Source organism: Akanthomyces muscarius, chromosome 5 (assembly GCF_028009165.1).
Source record: "Akanthomyces muscarius strain Ve6 chromosome 5, whole genome shotgun sequence".
Lineage (NCBI taxonomy): Eukaryota > Fungi > Ascomycota > Sordariomycetes > Hypocreales > Cordycipitaceae > Akanthomyces > Akanthomyces muscarius.
The window spans coordinates 956,671-974,817 of NC_079245.1; the positions used below are offsets into that span (position 1 = coordinate 956,671).

The 18,147-nt window shown below is 55.8% G+C and overlaps 6 protein-coding genes across 6 annotated transcripts; 3 read left to right on the forward strand and 3 right to left on the reverse strand.

Annotated features, from left to right (window-relative positions):
- Positions 1 to 1,053: 1,053 nt before the first annotated feature.
- Positions 1,054 to 1,659, reverse strand: LMH87_009594 (uncharacterized protein; the record flags this gene model as incomplete). The annotated part of the gene is made up of 2 exons (XM_056196618.1): positions 1,054 to 1,481; positions 1,581 to 1,659. The coding sequence occupies 2 exons, from the start codon at positions 1,657 to 1,659 to the stop codon at positions 1,054 to 1,056; spliced, it is 507 nt and encodes a 168-aa protein (XP_056053747.1).
- A 1,529-nt stretch (positions 1,660 to 3,188) lies between these two features.
- On the forward strand, positions 3,189 to 6,066 carry LMH87_009595 (uncharacterized protein; the record flags this gene model as incomplete). Its single annotated transcript, XM_056196619.1, has 6 exons — positions 3,189 to 3,268; positions 3,434 to 3,710; positions 3,807 to 4,254; positions 4,314 to 5,552; positions 5,619 to 5,901; positions 5,961 to 6,066. 6 exons carry the CDS (start codon positions 3,189 to 3,191, stop codon positions 6,064 to 6,066), a joined length of 2,433 nt encoding a protein of 810 aa, XP_056053748.1.
- Positions 6,067 to 7,520: 1,454 nt separating this feature from the next.
- Positions 7,521 to 9,145, forward strand: LMH87_009596 (uncharacterized protein; the record flags this gene model as incomplete). Its single annotated transcript, XM_056196620.1, has 4 exons — positions 7,521 to 7,814; positions 7,895 to 8,287; positions 8,379 to 8,746; positions 8,806 to 9,145. The coding sequence occupies 4 exons, from the start codon at positions 7,521 to 7,523 to the stop codon at positions 9,143 to 9,145; spliced, it is 1,395 nt and encodes a 464-aa protein (XP_056053749.1).
- A 1,209-nt stretch (positions 9,146 to 10,354) lies between these two features.
- On the forward strand, positions 10,355 to 13,770 carry LMH87_009597 (uncharacterized protein; the record flags this gene model as incomplete). Its single annotated transcript, XM_056196621.1, has 4 exons — positions 10,355 to 10,699; positions 10,773 to 10,907; positions 10,969 to 11,106; positions 11,176 to 13,770. 4 exons carry the CDS (start codon positions 10,355 to 10,357, stop codon positions 13,768 to 13,770), a joined length of 3,213 nt encoding a protein of 1,070 aa, XP_056053750.1.
- A 565-nt stretch (positions 13,771 to 14,335) lies between these two features.
- Positions 14,336 to 16,948, reverse strand: LMH87_009598 (uncharacterized protein; the record flags this gene model as incomplete). The annotated part of the gene is made up of 7 exons (XM_056196622.1): positions 14,336 to 14,390; positions 14,461 to 15,133; positions 15,217 to 15,498; positions 15,821 to 15,971; positions 16,032 to 16,149; positions 16,230 to 16,317; positions 16,888 to 16,948. The coding sequence occupies 7 exons, from the start codon at positions 16,946 to 16,948 to the stop codon at positions 14,336 to 14,338; spliced, it is 1,428 nt and encodes a 475-aa protein (XP_056053751.1).
- Positions 16,949 to 17,235: 287 nt separating this feature from the next.
- On the reverse strand, positions 17,236 to 17,842 carry LMH87_009599 (uncharacterized protein; the record flags this gene model as incomplete). Its single annotated transcript, XM_056196623.1, has 2 exons — positions 17,236 to 17,525; positions 17,605 to 17,842. The coding sequence occupies 2 exons, from the start codon at positions 17,840 to 17,842 to the stop codon at positions 17,236 to 17,238; spliced, it is 528 nt and encodes a 175-aa protein (XP_056053752.1).
- Positions 17,843 to 18,147: the final 305 nt, after the last annotated feature.

Genomic DNA, 18,147 nt, shown 5'->3' on the forward strand with positions numbered 1-18,147 from the left:
AGGGAGGAGAGGCTTTACGCAGCGTGAAGATGGCGAGGCGCAATGTTATAAACAAAAATTGCAATGTGACCTCAGCTGTCCTCACTACCCCTCATCTGCCGCCGGTCGATTGCATATCCCCCTCTGCCCCTCCCCGATTTTCGCAACAGCATGCCTCTCGCATCATGGACGCGGCGCACCCCTCTATTACCTACCTTAGGCCTTAGGTGCATGGCATGGTGGGCTTGCAGGCACAAGAGCTGGGGTGGGGTACGGCGGGCGGCGAGCTTTCTGGCATTCGCACCAAAAGCACGCCATCGCCACAGTGGCAGGCTGCGCAACCGGACGGCCAGGTCGCGTCATTTTCAATGGCCAGGAGATGGCTCGATGGATGGATTCATTGCGCGGTATTGTACGGATATCCTGTGCTCCGGACGCTAGCGAAGCGCAGATCCGAGCGAGGCCATTACGTTGGGTATGAATTGCGCAGATAATAAAACGCTCTGTTTGGGAGAGGAACGACTTGATAAAAGCTGTAAACTTTTGGAAAATTCTTGTGACTACAGCATCATTATTAACGCGAACATCGTTGTACGATTTTGGGAAGAGACGCGTTAATTAAGGAAGCGCGTAATATTTATTACCTTACCCCGTAATCGGCGTGGCGTCAACCTTAAACCCCTTGCCCAAAAAGATTCTCTCTATTTGAAAAAGCCCTAAAGCATTTCATGTGGCGTTGGAACTTGGATAAACTTCCACTACGGCCTACAAGACGCAGGAACAGCCGATCTCAAGTATAATACATGCAACCTGCAGGCGGGACAGGGCTTGCAGATCAAGGCTCAGCGATGATGGTTGATAAATGAGGGAAATGGTATTATGCATATGCAATGGCTTTTCTGTACTGCATTGCGCTCGCGGGTAATTATATACCAGAGATGGGGTAAATTCGTAATCGTCAGGATCCAACACCCAGTGTCAAACCGACACAAACGCGTTCTCGCGTAATTTTGACCTGCTACACAATCAGTGTCTCTTCCTCTCCCCCTCCTCGCTCCAAAATTATGTAAATCCTCAAGACCTCGCATTCGTTTCGGCCATCTGGCGTCGTGCGGCCGTGATCTTGTTCATGTGCGCCTCGCTCTGGAACCACTCCTGCGCGGCGAGGATCGTCGACGCGATCCAGGCGCTAAACTCGGCCGCGGCAATGACGGCGACGGCCCGGCTGAGCGTGCAGCTCAGGCCCTCGCACGACGAGGCCGCCGTCGACGACGACGAGTCGCTCAGTGTCAGAGCAAAGGCGATGAACCCACCAAAGTAGAGGATGGCGTTGAGCCCCTCGACGCCCATCGACGTCAGCCGGTGGGCCATGATCATGCGCTTCTGCCGCACGGCGACTTCGAGGTAGACGATCGAGACAATGGACACGCACGGCGCAAAGACGAGGAACTGCAGAGCGCCGGGGCTCGGTCGGTGCGCTACACTCGAGTACCAGTTGTAGACTATTTGCCTCCTTCGTTAGTACCGGGCCCTGGGAGGAGGAGGCTCACCGCGGAAAACAGACGGGGATTTCGCTCTGGGGTTTGATGGATTCAACTTACCGTACGCCGCCAATGCTAAATTGCCCAGGGCCAAGAGACCCTGGAGAACACGGAGGAAGATGACGCCTGGGCGACCCATGATTTTGACGCCACGACGTATAGCTGACACAGAGAAGGGCAGGGCTGGGAAAGCAAAAATAGAAGCAATCCAGAGTCAGACTTGAGGCTCCCTTTTTAACAGAGGGTCCTTTGTTTGTTTTTTTCCTCGTGGCTGCTCCGATCGGTTGTCCGTTTGTTCGCCGGTGGAGAGGTCTTGTTGACAGTGTAAGTCGTCTGGCATGTGGATCAAAAGGAAGTGAACAGAGGCTGACGCGATCTAAAAAAGAATGCAGAGCAAAAGTGATGATGCAAAGGAATAAAAATGCATCCGTTTCTCAACTCTACTAGTTTTTTGTGTAGCCTATAAGTAAGAGATGCGAGAATCGGCCCTTTGTGCGGCCACACAGGCGAACCATTTCAACGCGTTTGAGACTGGCGATGTTGCTCAGGCATGCAAACTGATGAGGGGCAAACGGAGAGCGCTCGCAAACAGACGCTGACCTGGTACGGCTTAACTAAATGTGCATTTCGTATGTTTTGTAGGGGACAGAGGGCAAGCCTGCTGAATGTCATATCTGAACGGACAAGATTTTTGCAAACGAGAAAAAAAGTACGTCAATCGCATAGTATCTGGACGCGCTGGAAAGTAAAAGTGCCAAAAAAAAATGTAACTCGGCAAAAGAAATGCGTGATCTGGGAATCGAACCCAGGGCTCCCCGACGTTGCGGATGGCAACGGAGAATTTTACCACTAAACCAATCACGCTGGTTGTCCTTGTGGAACGTTGAAGCGGATGGCCTTATTTCCCTTTAAGATCTAAGCTAAACTTATTTTATACTCTCTTTACAAGTCTAGGGTAGTGCGCATTTCTCCGCGTCACGTCTTTTACTTTCTATATTCGCGTACACAAGACGAATAATGGTCGTGAAGAAGATGAACAGATGTCATATGTGCTAATTTAATTTGTTCATCTTTCTTGTCCATCGTTCCGGTACTTGGTTCAGCGCTTTATCAGTAGAGGAGCGCAAGTGCAGACCACAGTGATTGTGTTTGGCAGCATGTGAAGGTTGATCGTCAACACTGTACGTGCAGACCCCCGCCAGCTGGCAAGCTTCGGTTGGCAAAAAAACGCTGCTCAGAGGCAAACGGCGCCGAAATTGTGCGACCGGCATGGTTCGACGCTCATCAACATCGCCACCAGCAAAAGAATAACTTATTCCTCACATCCATTGATCCTCACACCCATCAAATTAGAGACGGACGGATTTTTTTGTTCTGGGTCTACCGGTGTCTCGGCTAAGGACCGCCGGCGCTGCCGTGGACGCGCCATACTGCATCTAGCAAGCCCTTAGGTCCCCCCTCGATGAAGACGCGCGCGGGGGACGGGGAACACGCAGTCGGGTATCGAGCACAACCTCTGAAAGTCAAATTGGAGAGGTAAAACTGTTACGGACTTTCGGCCCGCGCATTTGACCCGGAGGAGCCGCCCCAAAAGCCACCAAGCCAGCAACCCGTACGAGCAGCCGCCCCCAGGTTAATACACCCCAGAGACATGTGGGCGGATTTTGCATGAGCCTCACAAGTCCGACGTTGACCTGCGAATCGCCCGTTCGCCTTGCCAGAGACGGAGAGGTCGCGCCGAAACTACTGTGAGCCACAGGGGACGCATGCTCTCGACGCAGCAGCTCTCCCCACCTCCTCCAGGTCCCTCACAGCCCGCCGCCGAGAGCTGCACCAGAAATTATTAGCGTGTGGCTTCTGCGGCCGGACGCCTCTCTGCCTGACGACACCTGACAGTGGACGTGTCTACTTAGCGGCCCCAGTCGCGCTGGTGCTGCCGAGGCACCCCATAGCATCCCCATAACCTCGGCCAGTGCTAGTGGGCGGTGCCCCGGACTTCATGACCAATTTGGGCGCAAGACTTGTCAACGACTTGGCTTGGGTCTGCGTGTCAAAAGATCCAATCGTCGGCCCCTTCTTTCTCACCATCCTTTCCGCTGTCCAAAGACGACGAGCCAGTTTGTCATCTGTTTGGTGTTTTCTTTCCCCCTTCGTCTGGCTTTACTGATTTTCCTCCCCTGCACCGTCTTCGTAAGTTTGCTCCTCGCGGCTACTAGCTCGGCTTGCCGGCCTCGCCTCAACCGAAACCCGCACATGGCTAATCTGACATCGCTGCTCTCCTGCTAGGTTCCTCAACACAACACCGCAGCCATGGCCCCTCAAACCGCAGACCAGATCATCGCCGACCTCAGCGCGCCGCCGCCGGTGGGTGCTCCTCACGCTGTCCCGATTCCCGGCTCCGAGCGTCCCAACCGCACCCCCGTCTACCGCCACTGGCGCTTCCGCGACCAGCCTCTCCTGACCAAGCTCGAGCCCGAGGTCGAGTCCGTCCACGACCTCCTCGAGCTTGCGATCAAGAAATATGGCCCCAGGAAGGCGCTCGGCGTGCGCAAGTGGAATCCCGCCACGCAGGAGCACGAGAACAAGTTCGATTGGATGACATACGGCGAGATGGGCGAGCGCCGCAAGAATCTCGGTGCTGGTATTGTCGATGTCGTTCAGCAGGCCGGTTACACCAACAGCAAATACGGCGTTGGCATCTGGTCCCCCAACACCCCAGAGTGGCATCTGGTCGGTATGTGCTGATCTTTCATCCCTTGCTCTGAAGCTCCATCACCCTAACATGTTCCTCAGATATGGCTTGTACCTCGCAGAGCCTCTTCAGTGTTTCGCTCTACGAGACGCTCGGCCCCGACACCACCGAGTACATCATTAACCACGCTGAGCTCCCCGTCGTTGCTTGCTCGGCCAACCACATTCCTGTTCTTATCAAGCTTGCTTCCCGTGTGCCCACCCTGAAGATCATCGTCTCGCTGGACCCCTTGGACAAGGGCGAGCACAAGGACAAGAACCCCGGCAACATCCTGAGAGATATTGCCGCTCAAGCCGGCCTCAAGCTGTACGAGATTCAGCAGCTCGAGGAGATTGGCCTTCAGAGCGGTCGCGGCTTCCGCCCCCCGACTTGGAATGACCTCACCACCATCAATTACACCTCCGGTACTACCGGTCCTCCCAAGGGCGTCGTCATGCACCAGGGCAATGCGGTTGCGGCCATCAACGGTGCCCGCTCCATGGGCAACGTCCAGGCCAACGACATCCACATGTCGTACCTGCCGCTCGCCCATATTTACGGCCGCATGATCGACCAGCTTGCGCTTGTTTCTGGCGCTGCTGTCGGCTTCTTCCGTGGTGATGTTCTTGGCCTCGTTGACGATCTGAAGCTCCTGAAGCCCACGTCCTTCCCTTCGGTGCCGCGACTTTTCAACCGATTCAACTCGGCCATCAAGGCCGCCACCGTCGAGGCCCCCGGCTTCAAGGGCGCTCTGTCCAGACACGTGATCGACGTCAAGAAGGGCTACATGCGCCAGCCTCCCGGCAGCACCACCAACACCCACTTCTTCTACGATAGACTATGGACGAAGAAGGTTCGCGCCGCTGTCGGTCTCGACAATGCCCGCTCCATGATCAGCGGCAGTGCCCAGCTCGACCCCGACGTGCAGGAGTTCCTCGGTGCCGCCTTTGGCAACGAGTTCCGCCAGGGATACGGCATGACTGAGACGTATGCCGGTGCTACCGTGCAGCTGAGCCGCGATTACTCTGCCGGCAACCTGGGACCTCCTCTCCCTTGCGTGGAGCTCTGCCTCGAGTCCGTCCCCGACTACAACTACAGCGTCGATGACAAGCCCAACCCCCGTGGTGAGGTGCTCATGCGCGGCCCTACCATGTTCCAGGGTTACCACAAGAACGACGAGGAGAACAAGAAGGTCCTCGAGGCGGACGGCTGGTTCCACTCCGGCGATATTGGTGAGATTGACAGTCTCGGCCGTCTCCGCATCATCGACCGCAAGAAGAACGTCCTCAAGCTCGCGCAGGGTGAGTACATTTCTCCCGAGCGCATCGAGAACGTTTACCTCGGCAACACCAACATTGTCGCCACAGCCTACGTGCACGGCGACTCCAAGGAATCCACTCTCGTCGCCATCTTCGGTGTCGACCCCGAGAACTTCCCTCCCTTTGCCAGCAAGGCTCTTGGCAGAACCGTTCCTGCCGGTGACAACACTGCCATCAACGCCGCTGCCAGCGAACCCAAGGTCAAGGAGGCTGTCCTCAAGGTGCTCGACAAGATTGGCCGCAGCCACAAGTTCAACAACTGGGAGCGTGTCCGCAACGTTCACCTCGTCATCGACCCCTTTACCCCCGACAACGGCCTGTTGACCCCTACGTAAGTCGACCAAATTCGCGACCAGCTACTTGGCTGTACTAACATGCATTTTTCTCTAGTCTCAAGCTCAAGCGCCCGCAAGCCGCCAAGGCTTTCCGCACTGAAATTGATCGCTTGTATGCGGAGATCAAGGCCACGGAGGAACCCAGCAAGTTCAAGCTGTAAACACGACACATAGCCGAAGGAATATCGACAGGATGAAGAATGCCAGCCGAACAAATTTTGCTTGACGGCTGCGCCATTCATTGTATGCTTAGCGACTAACTAGAAGGGAGGGGAAGTTTTTTATGTTCTGTGATTATATAGAAAGGCTCATCGTTTGAGACTACAAATACACTTCATGACTGCGTTATTGATCTTGCAGGGGTTGAGAGAGGTAGTTTCAGTCTTGTCTCTCTTGAGCTACTTCACTAGCGTGCCGTCCGGAGACTAACCAGACATGTGTGCTGTGGAACATTGACATCGCCGGCCGGCCATCCCACGGCTAGAAATAGATGACGAGCGGCCGATGCAAGGTTAGAGGTAGTCTAGCACCGTCGCATGGCCTCATTCCAGCGCCAGCCAGTGATCGTCCCGTCCAGTACGTGGGAGAGACGAGCCAGCACTGAACCCACATGTGTTTGCACTATATTGCACTTTATCAGAAGAGACCATGGTGCTGCCTATCTGTGCAGCTAATTCCCCCGCTTCTGTCGACAGCGCTGGTAGAGCAATATAGACATGATTATTGCTAAATTAGCTTGGTGCTACAGTAGTTAGTTGGCAGTCGAAAGTAACGTGGTGCAGTAAGAGGTGCTCACTGCTTCATTCCTAAGTAGCGGCCCGTGTCTGGGCGTGACGTATTCGAAAAACCCCAGCTCCCGGGTCCCCCAACTGCCGGTGGAGTACGCAAAGTGCTGGAAGGCATTAAGCTTATATACTGGCCCCTCAACTGTACGCTATTTGGGCATCAAAGCCCGTAAATTCGGAGAATATGGAACTGCCTACTTGCGACATCTGTTAATACTCTGCGATTACTTGTTATAGGCAGCCTATACTGGGCAGCTGGTGAATTTCTACTCGTTCTCCCTTGCGCCGCCATAAGCTCCTTGGTTATGCCAATGACGCTAACACCATGCGGGCTTATGCTTCCTGGCACTTTACTCCATACCGAAGGCAAGCCCGCAGAGGAGGGGGTGGGAGGGCCTAAAATATATGAGACTTGTTCTTCCAGCGTCGCAGAAAGCAACCCTCACATATCCCTCCCAGCCTTTTTACTGGCGGGGTTTCTGCAGAGAAGCTTGGCCTTGCGTCCCCCCGCCACCCACTACCACCACAGGCGGCTTGGCCTGTTTGGAGCAAGACGCCACAATGCCTGTCGATAGCGACCTGTACGAAACAGGCAGGTCTCGGAAGGTATGGATGAGGGGATCGGCGGATAATCCTCCGGCAGACCGTTCTACTAGCAAAAAGCAAAGAATTGAAGCCGGGAGCTTGCTTGCCAGTTAAAGACTACGCGTCTCCGCTCTCTTTCTCTCTTCATCTCTCCGCGTTTCTTCCACTCTTGCCTTTGCCACTTGATCAAATTCCCACTCTAGTGAATTATACAGGGCCATATATTTTTGTGTGCAAGTCCCGCGATGACGGTATTACAGAGCTTCGTCGTCGCCCTCGCCGCGGTCGCACAGACGGCCGTCGCCGCCACAGCCTGCCCCGGCCCAGCGCCGGCCTCGAACCCCCAGACGGCCGACGGCGTTGCCTTTAAAGTCTTGCAGAATGGCCTCGCCCGCCCGCGCGGCGTCGTCATGGACTCGGCGGGCAACCTCCTCGTCGTCGAAGCCAAGGGCAAGGGCGTGACGCGCGTGGTCCTCGACGACGCCGACGGCCTCGACGTCTGCGTCTCGTCCAGCGCGCAGCTGATTGACGATGGCACTGTAAGTTGTTTCTCACCAACTTGGCCTGTAAAGGAAGAGGAGGATCGCGGCAGCTGACCAACCACTCTCTCACCCGGCAGCTCAACCACGGCATCGCCCTCTCAGGCGACGGCAAGACGCTGTTCGTCTCGTCGGCCGAGAGCGTGTACGCGTACCCGTACGACGCCGAAAAGGGCAGCGTCGGGGACGCCAAGCACCTCATCAACGGCATGAAGCAGACCGACCACGTCTCGCGCACGCTGCTGGTGCCCCGCCACAACTCGGACCTGCTGCTCGTGTCGCGCGGCTCCAACGACAACATTGACAAGGAGACGGCCGACATCAAGTCTGGGCGCAGCCAGCTCCGCACCTTTAAAATTGCAGATCTCGTCAAGGACGGCGCCGAGACGGTCGACTACACGGCGGGCGAGGTGCTGGGATGGGGCCTGCGCAACAGCGTTGGCGTGGCGGACGACCCCACAAACGGCCACATTGTGAGTATTCTCTTTTTTTTTCTCAATAAGGAATTGAACCAAGAAACCGCGAGAGAAAAAAAACAGAAGGAGACGCTAATCATCATGCAAGTGGACGGTCGAAAATTCCATCGACAACATGAAGCGCGAGGGCGACGACATTCACAACTCCAACCCCGGTGAGGAGATGAACTTTCACGGCCTGCCCAACGACACCTCGAGCGACCAGTACGGCCGCAACTACGGCTACCCCGGCTGCGTCGCCATCTACGACCCCAGCAACGTCAAGGACTTTTCCGTCCAGGGCGGCCCCAAGGTCGGCCTGCAGATGACGGGCGACCACATCACCGGCTACACCGACGACTGGTGCCGCGACAACGCGACCGCGCCGCGCATCACCTTTAGCTCCCACCTCGCGCCTCTCGACCTCAAGTTTCTCAACGACGGCAGCGCTGCACTGATTGCCATTCACGGAAGCTGGTACGTGCACATCCACACCTATCCTATCTTCCCGTGACTGACTGACATCGACGACGCAGGAACCGCCAGCCCCCCAACGGCTACAGGCTCAGCCGCGTGAGCTTCGCCGACGGCCAGCCCGTCGCCGGCGCCGACAGCGCCGACGCCGAGGAGATGCTCCTCTGGAACGCCGACAACGCCGACTGCCCCGGCAGCTGCTTCCGCCCCGCCGGCCTCTGGCTCGACGGCAAGGGCCGCACGTTCATGACGAGCGACAGCTCCGGCGAGCTGTTTGTCGTCACCGGCGCCGCGACCAGCAACGGGCCCAAGGGCAAGGTCAATGGCGGCGGTGGTGGTGAAGACAAGACGTCGGGAGCGGAGCGCCGCCTGCGCACGCAGTTTGAGGGCCTGCTGTGGTGAATAATCGACCATTGCTAGGCTATCTGGAGCCTTTGCTGATATGATGTGTATGAAACTGTTTGACTTGTGCGCTTGGGTTCTGCTGTTTTCGCTGGTTCGAACTAGAGGGTTAGCAAAAGCGCTTCGGCTGCGTATATAAGAACGTAGAGACTTTCCCTTTTCTATTTCGCCAAGTTATAAAAAAAAAGACTACTAAACGCGTGATTATGGCAGTGCTAGGCTTCCATCGCTTTTTTATCGTGTAAATAAGCAATTCACTGTTTGAATGCCACCCTAGCGATTTGAGGGCCTTCATATTCATTACATGTATGACACAAGCCCTTATTCACTGGAGGTGTGACGCACGGTCTTAAAAGCCGCAACACCACATTAATTACTCCCAATACGAGCTTGAATAGGCTGCGCTTAGTCTGTAGCCTTTCACTTTCGTTTTTAAAAGCGCCTCGTACGATAAAGCAACTGTTCCAATCTCTTTAAATCACGCCGTGAACTCCTAGCTGCACTTGTTTGCCTTCCAAGCTACGGCACTGCCAGTGTCCCTCGGCCGCCTGCACGACGCGCTTTGCGCACCTTTGGCGCAACTCGCTTACTTTCAATTGCAACGCAGTAAATCATATTCAATCGTGCACATTTTAGGCGTTTTAAAACCACATCTGATCATTCACGATACGCTACAAAACACCACATACACAATCAATTGCTAGGCTATTCCGTTCGCTACAGAGCACATGACACTACAGTTATACCATAATTATATTCTATCCTTTAAAACTGTCTGGAGTTAGTTGATCTATATTCTTTTCTTTATTCTCTTTACTATTTACATTATAGAGTGCTTCCTTTCCTTATACCCCTCTATATAGTCTTTTTAACAATCTTAAGAGTGGGTCCATATTCTAAAACCTGCCTACCCTAGACACTAATGATGACTAAGGCTGTTCTGTACCTCACATCGCGGCCGCTTCGCCCCGCACCTCCTTTAAGACTTTAAGGAACCAGCAGACGATCAGCGCCAGACGGCACGCGTTTTAAGCTTTAGAGACACGCGATTTCTGCTCTCATCGGGCGCATCTTTTATCCTAAATCATTTCTCGCCGGCATCTGCCTGCCCATCCGGCGCTGTGCTGCCCTTTGGTCGCAGGTCGTGCTGGGCGTGACGCGACATCGCGGCCTCTCCTGACATCCCGGTATAGGGCGCTCACAGCCTGAATGAACGCGAGCGCCGCGGGGAGCCACGGCCTGACATTGGCGAATGGCAGCACTACCGGCGTGCTCTTTCTAATGGGAGCCCAAGACGCTGCGCCGCCAGGCGGCCAGAGCAGGAGTGCCCCTCCGCAGGGACGTGAAGAGGTCAAGAGGGAGGCGTCGGACGACGAGCTGCCGCCGACCAAGAGACTGCGGATGAGCTCGTCCAGGCCGAGCAGCAGGACGAGTTCGCAGGCCCGGAGAGACACGTTGCGGACGAAGTTGCGTTCGCAGCTGCTTCCACATATAATACGTGCTGTTGGTGAATTGCCAGCCGCTGAGCTAAAACTTGATGCCATTGCCATCCAGGTATGTTTTACCCTTTCAAAAGGACTAGAAGTCGTCTTTCTTTAATATTTAATAAAATTAACACTCTTTAAAGGCTGCGACGATACTGGTTAAAGACCCCGAGTTTCGCTCCACGCTTGGTGATGACAGTGGCTTGCTCACACCTGTTGCTGAGATCTCAACGGCGCAACGAGCTGCCGAGGTGGTTCGCCAACTTTCTTTGTTACCTGTAAGATGGCAATTTTTTTGTAATTAATAGGAAGGAGAACACATACTGACCTATTAAATAGCAATATCGCCTTACTACCCAAGATGGACCGGTGGTCATCAAGGAAGAACAGGTGGCATCGCAGGTGATTGATGCAGTCCCTACAGTCCCTACATCGCCTTTAGTTCCTTCAGTCTCTGAAGTAACACCGGTCCCTGAAGTAACACCGGTCCCTGAAGCACATGCAGTCACTGCGCTGCCTGCAATCCCCGCACTCACACCTGCACAGCTGCCGAATCGAACCAACCGCCCCTTGCGCAAGCCCTACCAGCCGCGCATTAGAAGGGAAACATCACCACGACTTGCCCCTCAATGGACACAACTGACAAGCCGGCCATACCTCTCAGCGATAGATCGCGATGCTATTCAGCAAGGAAGCAAGCTTGCCTTTGCAAAAGCTAGATCCCTTCGCGATGGACCTGCAATATACCATGTCGACTTCTCAGCTGCCGAGATTGCGAAAATGGTGGACGAGATGAACCCTTATGTACAGATGGCTATTCCCCGAACTACCGCTGCGCTACGGCAACTGTGTATTGAATACCCCGTGTCCTCGCTCATGGACGGAAGGCTGCCTGGGCGTATGGAGCAAGATGTGCGCAACTTCTGCTCTGATCTAATGGCTGACAGAGCTGCCGAGGGCAAGAGTGCCAAGATTCTATCCCTTCGCCGAGAACCTACACCGCAGCACAAGGAGCATCGACGGGAGACTACAGTGTCATCGTTGCTGTTTGCTCGAGAGCTCGAGGGCAATGCGGGCATGGGCCGAACAAGGCGATATGTCAATTTTCAGTCCACATTTAAGCAGACGCATGAAGACGCCATGAGCCTGGCTGCCGAGTTTACCAACTGTGCTGGCGACATTTCAACTATGACTTGGGTCCCACATCAGAATATTCTCTGCGGCACAACAGCGCACTCGGATGCGCACAACCAGCAATATAATAAGCCGGGCAACTTGCTACTTTGCTCGATATCACGCGGCATGTTGCGCGCGTTTCCTGATCACCGGATCCCTCGACCACTCGTCACCAAAGGAGAGAATTCTTCCGTGGCGATGCGGCAGAGCCAAGACCCCTGGATCTACTCCTCGGTGGTGTCTTCAGACTATGATAAGATACATGGTCTTGCTTACACATCGAGTTTCGACAAGACGATCAAGGCGTGGAAGGTAGACAGGGATGGTGGCTCCATGCAAGCCGTCGCGACGTTTCAACATACCGGCAATGTCAATTTTGTTGTTGTGGCCAAGGATGGCTCTGGACGCGTGGCCGCAGCCGCGGACACGAAGACGGAAGTAATCCGGATTTACACCATGGACCCGAACAACATTGCCGAGAGCTCCTACTATACGATATCTTGCTCACGGAACGATGCTGATGACTCTGATACATGGGCGTACTGTCCTGCCACGGTACAGTGGGGAATCGCGCCCGGCACTCAGCATCTCCTTCTGATCGGCTATTCACCTCGCAGCTTCAGCGGTGACGAGCAGGATATTCCCAACGATAAGCAGCAGACCGGCGAGATCATGCTGTGGGATGCGCACAGGCGCTGTCGGGTGCAAGTGATGACGGCAACAACGGCCAACGTCTTCGAGGTGGCGTGGCACCCGACTGTCTGCGGCTTCGTTGTGGGCACATCACCCGTCGGCCTCCACGTTGATCACGGCGTGCGCACCCAGGTGCATGTCTTTAGACAAGACATGGCGCAGCACCGCGAAGGAGAGTACAGCGAGTTCCAGAAGCTCGACTGCTTCGCGTCGGATATCAACGAGCTCACCATTGTCTCCAATTCCATGCAGAGCGCCTACGTCACAGCCGCGTGCACCGACGGCAAGGTGTACGTGTGGGACGTGTCGCAGGGCGACAAGCCGATTCACGTCCTCAAGCACGGCAGCCCGCTGGAGGAGGTCTTGCGACCTGAAGATCGAGAGCGCGAGGACACTGGTGTCAAGTTCACAACCTGGGGCAGCGATCTATCCAGGCTGTACACCGGCTCCAGCGACGGCGTGGTCAAGGTGTGGAATATTCGCAACAGACGTAAGCCGTTTGTTCGCGACCTGCTGCGCGCCCCTGGCCCCATCTCATGCGGCAGCTTCTCGCCAGACCACAGCAAGCTCGCCATTGGCGACGCCACGGGCCGCTTGTTTCTCTTCTCCGTGACCAAGGACGAGAAGCTCGAGGAACAATTCACCATGGTGCTGCCCGGCACGAACCGACGAATCCGCCGCCCCAAGCCCTTTACGCCGCACGCCGAGCCGCCCCCCCCCGCGCCCGCGCACGACCCAGACGCATTGGCACTCACAGACGCCGCGGCCGCCGACGAGGACGAGGACGTGGATGCGGCGACGTTTGCGCGCCGGAAGTACCTCGACACGCAGCAGGTGACGCTCCACCACAACCCCGTCATTGGCGCCGTGCAGGGCTCGCAGTACGCCGCGTCGGGCCTCTTCCTGCGGGACGCGCACCTCGACGACGACCCGGCCGCGCCGCTCGTCACAAAGTACGAGCGCCTGCAGCAGGAGAGCCGGCACAGCGTGCTCGGCGGCGCGGCGAGTCACAGAAGGCGCTCCATGCGGCGACTGGCTCCCGCGGCGGTGGACGACGCGACGGAGCAGCTGCACCGGAATAATGTCGCGCTGGACTTTGACGCGACGACGCTGGCGGAGACGGATCTGGAGGAGCTGGTGCGCGCGGGGGCATTGCTGGATATTGGCGACGAGGGTGAAGACTGGGGCTTCACGTATGAGGACTCACCAATGGCGGATGACGACGATGAGGAGGAGGAGTCGTTGGCATGGAACGCGGAAACGGAGTTTTGAGTTTATAGATTTTTCCCCTGACGAGGGTTATACATGGATTGGGGCGTTTCGGTTTCTTTTTTTTTTCCAGGAGCATTTACATTTTGCGAGGGGTATAAAATAAGGGGAAAACGTTTTCGGCGGGATGGGAATGGGACCAGGGAATGAATGGTAGTTTTGATCATGTATAACTTGTACAAAAAGCAAGAAATGAATTTACTTGACTTGTAAGAGGCATCCGCATTGCGAATGCATACAAAATCAACACATTACGCATTGAGGGGACGTATCACTCGGTCCGTGCATGGCACTTGTTGTAATGAAAGCAAGCACGGAAACAACAGCAACGAGTCATCAACACAATGCATGTCTCTTTTACAATGTTTCTATTCCATCGTCATTAATAATCGATACATGGCTCTATAATTCGGTATTTTTTTTCCAGCAGAATAAAACAAAAACATGTGTTGTCGTCGTCGGTCCAACGCGAGCCGTCATTGCGCAAGGAGCATCCGAGGGTCTGTAGTAAAGGCGCTACCAATGTCCCTTGGCCTCCTGTACTCGAAAAAAAGAAAGAAAACGCCGTTTAATGCTTAGCGGTAGCCTGCTCGCCGGTGAGCTTCTCGACGTACGTCTTGGCACTGTAGGAGCAAAAAAGGTTAGCAGCTGTGTGTGGGGGGGCATGCGAGCGCACATGGGGGAAATTCTCACATGTCACCAAAGGCAACCATGCAGACCGTCTGCCAGATGGAGAGACCGATGCGGGGAGCGACACCACGGTAGAGGCCAGCAAAACCGTTGGTGTTGTAAATGTAGCGAAAGGTGTTGCCGACCGTCATCTTCTTGGGGCGGTTGGGGTCGTCCGTCTTGGACTGCATCTCGACGCGGATGACCTCGATGGGCTGGTTCCAGGCGGAGAGGCCACCGCCGATGGCCGAGGCGCCAATCTTCTCGACGGCCGAGAGCTTGTCCTTGTCGCCCTTGCCGGTGGCGCTGCGGATGCCGCCCTCGGCGAGGCGGCTGAGGCCGAAGCGGGAGCCCCAGTTGGTCATCTGGCGGATGGCGACGGCGTTGACGCCCTTGTTGATGCCGCGGATGCCGTCCTTGCGGTAAATGTCCATGAAGGTGGCAAAGGTGGACTGGGGCTTGACGCCCGAGGCGGCCTGCTTGTGCTTGGTGATCTCGACCGTCTTCATGCAGGTGCAGAAGCCCATGGTGGCGTAGGCCTGGGCGACGCCGCCCGTCATGCCGCCGACGATGCCGCCGCCAAACTCGGAGGCGCCAAAGGAGCGGGCGTAGTACTCGGCCTCGGAGGCGACAAAGAGGAGGACAGCGCCCTTGGTGGAGGCTTCGATCCAGGCCCAGGGGATGAGGCCCTGGTAGACTGCGACGGGGTGTTAGCGCGATGATGCGGGTGAGTTGGGATTTTTGGCGCGACTCGAGCGAGCGGGGGAGTAGAAGACGTACAGCCGAGAACACCACCTCGAGACCAGATACGGCTCAAGGCCGCAGCAAAGCCGTCGCCACGGTTGGCGGCCATGGTGGTCTTGGTGACCTCGAGGGGCTGGCCGAGGGTGGTGACTTCAAACATGTTGAGGCCGGCGCCGAGGAGCAGGTTGGAGAACTTGACGGGCTTCTTCTCCAACTGTTCGCCTCCCGAGGCGGACGGAGCGGCGGCGGCGACCATATCGAATGCTGAGTTTTTTTGCTGCGAAAGGGATGTCCCTGACCAAGGGGAATAGGGTGCTTCTTTGCGGAGGGGGCGAAGAAGGACGAGAGCGTTAGCCTGTGATGTTGAAACGAGGTTGATGAGTTGGAGAAGAAAGGAAGGGAAAGGGGATGGGGCGGGAAGAAGTAGGGGCATCCACTGGAGCTCTTTGCGCCGCACAGCCAGGGAACAACGGTTGAGAGCTTCCCCCAGCGCTGTGGCTGCACCACCACCACACCAGCAGCCAGCCAACGTGCTGAGTCAGAAGCCTGGAATGGCGCGCTCAACGCTCACTGGTCTGGCAATCCGGCGCAGCGCAGATGCCGGGAGGGGAGCTTATCGTTGGGGAGATAGTTAACGTACGAGGATGGGAACACGGAAGCGAAGTCGACAATGCACGTCTACGCCTCCAATTGGAAACCCGAGCCGGTGCTGCGAAGGGACAGTGATGGGATTGAGATTGAGAATGGATGGATGGATGGATGCAAGAGAGAGAGAGAGCTATGGAAATAGGCTACAGCACATGTCAGATAGTCGCGCACTCTCTGGGGGACATTTTCCGTAGTCAGCAAACCCATTCATTGCCCGGCCGGCCGTCATTCGTCTTGGAGCAGCACACGGCGTCTGACACGGCTGCTTGGCCCGAGGCTATTCGGTGGCGCTGGCCGTGAATGTCCGGGGCAGTGGGAACGCTGCTGTTTATTAGCAGTACTGGCTGGGTAGGTAGCACATTCACCGGCCAGTGCCAGTGCCGGTCAGTGTCTGCGCCTACCTAGATGCTGCCGGTGCAAGCACGTGCAAAAAGGCCGAGCCAGCGACCGCTGTAGACCCTGCATTCCAGCATTCCAGGGTCTCGGGCACTAAAAGTACAGTGGCTGTCCAGTAAGCGGCTCGCCGGCAGTGAGCAAAGACGACGAGAAAACATCAGCAAAATTTTCGGGCTTGGAAAATGAGCATCTCGTAAGCTGTAGCCAGTGCCTCTCGTCGTCTCGGGTGTGTTTCCTCGCCAATTGATGCTGTTGCGATGGAATGCGCTCGCGGTCGCTGCTTTGCTCGTAGATACGCCCGTATCTCCAGATACAGGCGACATCGGCGCCAACGCCGAGCTGCTGGCCCAGATCGCCCATCTCCCGAGCTTCTAGCTTCTGGGGCCTGGCATGTAGGTATAGCCTGTTGTTAATAAATATTAGGTAGTCTGAGCATTGCCTCGACGTAGACGTCGCATCATCGTTTCTAGCTGCCGACAATCGCCTGCAATCAAGGAGTGACGAATAGAAACGCGAATTGTGCAGGTGCGAAAACGAAGAAGAAAAAGAAATACGACAGAACAAAGACCCTTTTGCGGCGGCTTCCCATCCATTGGGGCTGATTGCTCTCTGGCTCAACACGGCCAACTGTTGAGTTTCCACTTCAACCCAGCCTCCGGTTACCGGCGCCGCCAGCCTGCATCTCGCCCTGCAACTTAAACTTGGCCGCAACCCTGCCTGCCATTCGAGATTTGAACCCCTGTCACCCTCAAATGAACTCAAGATTATGAGATGGGTTCCTGGACATTTAAATGGGTACTTTGGCGAAAATCGGCACGTCTTGATTACAACTCCAGTATGGATATTTCGCGTACTTGGGCTAGCCTATGGTTGACAATTTAATCGTCCTCCTCTTAAAGGGTCACGGCAACACATCATCCACGGGTGCTCTAATGATGCATGACCCGCAAGCCAAATCTCCTCTTCATTCTTCAGTCCATGTTGAAGAGGCGCGCAAGCTCCTGTGGGACCTCAGTCGTACCGCCGAGATATCTTCCAGCTCGTCGTCGCCGGAAACATGTCATCCTCGCTGTCCTCGGGCTCCTCTGGCGGCACGTCCGGTAGCGCTTCCAGCCAGACTAACCCCGGCGCTGGCCTGTTGCCGCGCGCCGTCACGCAAAGGATGTCGTCCACCATCGGTCGCCTGAGCTTGGCCGTCAGGCATCGCTCCATCTCGGCGGCAATGTTCAGACCGTCCAGCCCGCTGCAGAGGAGCTCCTGTAGAGCGGGCGAGTCGCAAGCCACGTACCAACTATCGAGAGGTATACCCTCGAGCTTTGTCAGTTTAAAATAAAATAAAAACCATGCATGTGTAACAAGAAACGGATGGTTTGAACATATCTCGGCAGGAAATCTCCCCGTATTGCTCAAAAGCGGCCAAGGCCTTGGTGATCAAGTTGTCGATTGCCGCCATCGACAGTCCTCGCAAATGCTCCGACGGCCGATGCTGTTTGGCGTGGCACAGGTCAATCTCCCCGTTGATTCGGTCTCGGAGTCGACAGTAGTACTCGTATCGGCATGCGCGCTTGCATCGCTCCGTTGGACGTACGCCCAAAACCTGCAGTACTCTGTCGAACATTTTGATTCTTGTAGCGTGTCTTCTCCGCGAAGCCTTGTCGATAGCCACAAGGTCCTTGGACCTCCACGACAGCCCATGTTTGAGCCATATAAAGCCAGTCGGATGTAGCACCATCGGTCCGTGATTCACTCTTTGTTTCGTCAGCGCTGTCGCCTTTGTCGTCATCTTGGTAGCCGCCTTGTGTGAATCGCAGCCGTGTGTAGCTGCCGCATGGGTGCCGTCAGTGCAGCCCAACACAGACCCCCGTCCGTCTTTGGGCGCGAGCCATGTCGCACCGCAGTTTTGTGCCTCGCACATTTGCTGCA